Here is a 4,954-nt window from a genome sequence, read left to right as displayed (position 1 = left end):
CAAACAAGATGAACACAAGTAAGTTTACACCCTGACACATAATAATTAAAATGCCAAGGGTTAAAGGTAAATAGAGAATCCAAAAAGCAGCAGAAGTAAAATGTCATGTATGAGGGAAACCTAATAAAAACTATCAACTGATTTTTTACCAGAAACTTTGCAGGCTAAAAGGGAGTGGCATGATACATTAAAAATGCTGAAAGAAAAAAATATATATAACAAAGAATAGTTTACTTGGAAAGGTTATCACTCAGAATTAAAGGAGAGATAAAAAATTTCTCAGACAGACTAAAGGTAAGGAATTTATCACCATTAAACTGGCTTTATAAAAAATATTAAAGAGACTTTTTTTAGTTCATATATTTTATTAATCCATATACAATTACTTGTCTTCTGGTTTGTTAAAGCAATAGATCAGACAACATTTTCCACAATAATGTCTGTCAAAGTGTCTGATGTTAAGAACTCCAGTACATTCATCTGAATGGCACTCCTGATGAAGGCTACTGATTTTGCCATTTTCATCCACCTTATAGTACTTCAGGACAACCAGCTTAACTTTCTTTATGTTTTTTCTTCTTGGGAGTGGTGAAAGACTCCTCTTCCTTTTCTTAGTAACACCACGAAATCTCAACACAAGATGAAGAGTGGACTACTTTTGAATGTTGCAGTCAAAGTACATCCATCTTCCAGTTGCTTTCCAGTGAAGATCAGTCTCTGATGATCAAGAGGAAGTCCTTCTTTATCTAGGATCTTGGCCTTTAAATTTTCTATTGTATCTGAGGGTTCAATCTCAAGAGTGATAATCTTTCCCATAAAAGTTTTCATGGAAATCTGCAACTTGCCAGCGGTTCCACCTGAGGTTGAGGGAAAAGAAGAGAAGGATCAGGCCCAGGGACACAGGAGAGGGCACTGAGTAGGCTGCTACCTGGAGAGTGGCCAAAGCATACGTAAACATTTTTAAGTGGAAAAGAAAAGTCCATAATAAAACATAAAAACATTTATGAATGAAAATATGTAACATATGACAGCATACACATAGAACATGGAAGAAAGAGTTTAAAAATATTTTTTTTCAGCGTTTATTTATTTTTGGGACAGAGAGAGACAGAGCATGAACGGGGGAGGGGCAGAGAGAGAGGGAGACACAGAATCGGAAACAGGCTCCAGGCTCTGAGCCATCAGCCCAGAGCCCGACGCGCGGCTCGAACTCACGGACCGCGAGATCGTGACCTGGCTGAAGTCGGACGCTTAACCGACTGCGCCACCCAGGCGCCCCTAAAAATATTTTTTAATAATGTGTTTGAACTTATATGACCATCAAACTAAAATAGACTGCTATATATTTAGAATGTTATATACAAACCTCATGGTAACTGTAGACCCAAAACCTAAAATAGATACAAAAAAAAAAAACAAGGAGAAAGAAAGCCAACATAACACAACAGAAACTGATCAATTACAAAGAAAGAGAGCAAGAGAAAAAGAATAGAGAAAATCTACAAAACAATCAGAAAATATAAACAAAATGTCAAGCAATACTTACCCATAAATAATTAAATGTAAATTATCTAAATGCTCCAGTCAAAAGCCATAGGGTAGAAGAATGGATTAAAAAATACAGGACTCATATTTATACTGCCTATACTGTTTTTCATATCTAAAAACAAATACAGACTGCAAGTAAAGGTATGAAAAAAAACTCATTTATTATGTAAATGGAAGTAATAAAAAAGGGAAGGATAGCAATATATCAGGCAAAATAAACTTTAAACCGAAGACTGTAACAAGAGACAAAGAACTGCACTACTTAATAATAAAGAGATCAATTCAAGAAGATGATATAACAATTGTGAATATCTATGCACCTAACATTAGAGCACTCAAGTACATAAAGCAAATAATAAAGGACATATAGAGAAAAAAATACATTAATAGTAAGATATTTTAACAGCTCACCTACATAAATGCATATATCATTAAGGCAGAAAATGAAAATATAAGGAAGTAGTCTTTTTGAATGACACATTAGACCAGATGAACATAACAAACATATACAGAACATCCCATTTAAAAATAACAGAATACATATCCTTTTCAAGTGCACATAGAACATTCTCTGGAGAAAATCACAAGCCTAAATGAATTTAAGAAGTTTGAAATCATAGCATGCATCATTTCTGGCCACAGCAGTATAAAATTAGAAAGCAATCACAGGGGAAAAAATGGAAGCCACACAAACATGTGGAGGCTAAACAACATACTACTGAACAACAAAAAGGTAAATGAATAAATGAAAAAAATACATGACAACTTAAGAGACTCTTTTTTAATGTTTTTATTTATTTTTGAGAGAGAGAGGGAGTGAGAGAGAGAGAGCGAAAGCAAGCGAGCACGAGTGGGGGAGGAGCAGAGAGAGAGGGAGACACAGAACCTGAAGCAGGTTGCAGGCTCCTCCAAGCTGTTAGCCCAGAGCCCGATTCAGGGCTCAAACCCACAAACCACAAGATCATGACCTGAATGGAAGTCAGATGCTTAATAGACTCAGCCACCAAGGTGCTCCCATAGAAGACTCTAAAGTACAGAGGAAAAACTGAGGATTGCTGGAGATGAGGTGGGTGGGGAGATAGGGTAAATGGGTGATGGGTATCCAGGAGGGCACTTGTTGGGATGAGCACTGGGTGTTATATGTAAGTAATGAATCACTCGGTTCTACTCCTGAAACCAATACTGCACTGTATGTTAACTAAATTGAATTTAAATAAATAAATTAAAAAAATACATGGTGACAAATGAAAATGAAAATGCAATGGCCCAAAATATTTTGGAAGGAACAAAAACAATTTTAATAGGGAAATATATAATAATAAAGGCCTACCTCAAGAAAGATGCAAAAAGCTCAAGTAAAGATCTAAGTTACATATAAAGGAACTAGAAAAAAGAAGAATAAGCAAAGCCCAAGATGAGTAGGAGGAATGAAATAATAAAGATCAGAGCACAGAGAAATGAGAGACCAAAAAAAAAATCAATGAAATCAACAGCTAATCCTTTAAAAAGGGTAACAAAATTGATAAACACTTAGCCAGACTCATCAAATAAAAAAAGAAAGAATAAAGGAAAAATAAAGAAAATGACTCATATTAAAAAAAAAAATCAAAGGAGAAGGGGGCAAGACTGTGGAACAGCATGGAAGTTTTTGTGCATCTCTCATCCCTGAAATGTAGCCAGATCAACACCAAACTATCTTGCACACCTAGAAAACTGATTTGAGGATTAACACATCAATCTTCACAGGTTGAACCACAGAACCACAGAACTTGACAGGTATGTGGCATGGAGAGGTGAACTTGGGGACAGAGAAGCCGTGGAAGGCAGGGAACTGTTTTTGCCTATGGAGAGATGACAGAGATGGGGGAGAGTACAGGAAATGCAGCCCCCTACCCTCCCCGAAAGCAGCTGGAGAGGAAGAGGAACAGTGGACACAGACACAAGGGACTGAATAAAAAAGGTAGAAAGGAGAAAGGAGAGGGTTTAAATTCCACTAAGACTCTATAAACAGGGGGAGTGCAGAGTCTGAAACTCCACAGCTTGATACCTGGTGGTTCTCTGGCAGGAAGGGTGAATCCCCAGGATCAGAGAACAAGGTCCTTGGGTGTCCTTGGGCCACACAGGGAGAAGCAGTTCTCCAGCTGGGAGGACACTTGGTAGAGGCTGTGTGGCCTTCCCACAGCCAAAGTTCCCATTGGATGATGGAGAACAAGCACATTCACTGGTGTTTGAACAAGGATGTTAAGGTTGAAGCCTGGAGTCAGATGTGTGTTGTGATTTACCATAATCCCTGAAATGCAGCTGCTACAGGATTGTGTGAACTTTTTCTGGGGCCGGCTGGCACCTGGCCACAGTCTTTGGACATTGGCAGCAGCACAGTCACATGAGTGTTCGTGGGGGCAGGCCAGCAACTGGCCATTGCTAGGTGAGACCTTCCCCCAGAGGCTCTGAGTGGGTCAAAGCTGCAGTCCCTCAGAAGTGAGGGGTAGGGAAACACAGAATTATCTGAGATAAAGCTCAGGAGGCAGGTGGCAGTCTGATGGCTTCGTCACAGACAGTGTAAAGGGGGGGAGTGGATGGAAGCTGGAGACAAAGGAGGGGTGCTTGATTACAGGTGGGGGAAAGCACAGAGTCCTGATACTAGACTGGGTGGCTGGGTGATGCCATTTGCACTCCTCCAATGCAAGTGCATACATGCCTACATGCACCACAACAATACACCCCAGTAAGGTAAGCAGCACCATCTAGTGGAGAAAAGAGCTGCCCAACTGGGCGAACCATGCTTTTGAGGAACACCACAAATCTCCCTGCCTGCTTAGTTTACAGACTATAAAGTGCTACATAGTTTGATTTCTAGGGGAAATTGGATGTAATTTCAATCGTATTTCATTCTGTTTGTTGGTCCATGTATTCAATTCTTTTTCTCTTTTCTTATTCTTGAATACAGAAAAATAAAAAAATATGTTTATTTTCCATTTTTATAAAAATAATTGTTCTTTAATTTTTTTCTATTATGTTTTTCACTTTTTTGTAAATTTTTTAAATTCTAATTTACTTTCATTTCATTTTATTCTATTTTATTGTATTCAGTTTTTTTTGAATTTTCAAATGTTTTCTTTCTTTTTTCCTTTCCTTTTTCCTTTCCTTTCCTTTCCTTTTTTTTTCTCTATTCTATCAAGCTTCTTTCATCACACAGACCAAAACACACCTAGTATCTAGCATCTTTGATTTGTGTTTTTTTAATATTTACATTTTTATTTCTTTAATTTATTATTTCCTTTTCTTCCTTCAAAATGATGAAGTGAAGGAAGTAAACCCAAAAGAAAGAACAGGAAGAAATGACAGCCAGGAACTTAATCAACACAGATACAAGCAAGATGTCTGAAACATAATTTAGAATCATGAT

At 37.7% G+C, this 4,954-nt stretch overlaps 1 protein-coding gene across 1 annotated transcript; it reads right to left on the bottom strand.

The window, feature by feature from the left end:
• Positions 1-382: 382 nt before the first annotated feature.
• On the bottom strand, positions 383-4,329 carry LOC124521550 (ubiquitin-40S ribosomal protein S27a-like). Its single transcript, XM_047092488.1, is given in 3 exon segments — positions 383-669; positions 672-857; positions 4,251-4,329. Coding segments are annotated over 3 exon segments (552 nt in total).
• Positions 4,330-4,954: the final 625 nt, after the last annotated feature.

Source organism: Lynx rufus, unplaced genomic scaffold (genome assembly GCF_022079265.1).
Source record: "Lynx rufus isolate CCGP_SWC_20201006 ecotype Redwood Valley unplaced genomic scaffold, mLynRuf1.p SCAF_30, whole genome shotgun sequence".
NCBI lineage: Eukaryota > Metazoa > Chordata > Mammalia > Carnivora > Felidae > Lynx > Lynx rufus.
Note: the sequence above shows the minus strand (reverse complement) of the source record. Positions and strands in the feature narration are given on the sequence as shown.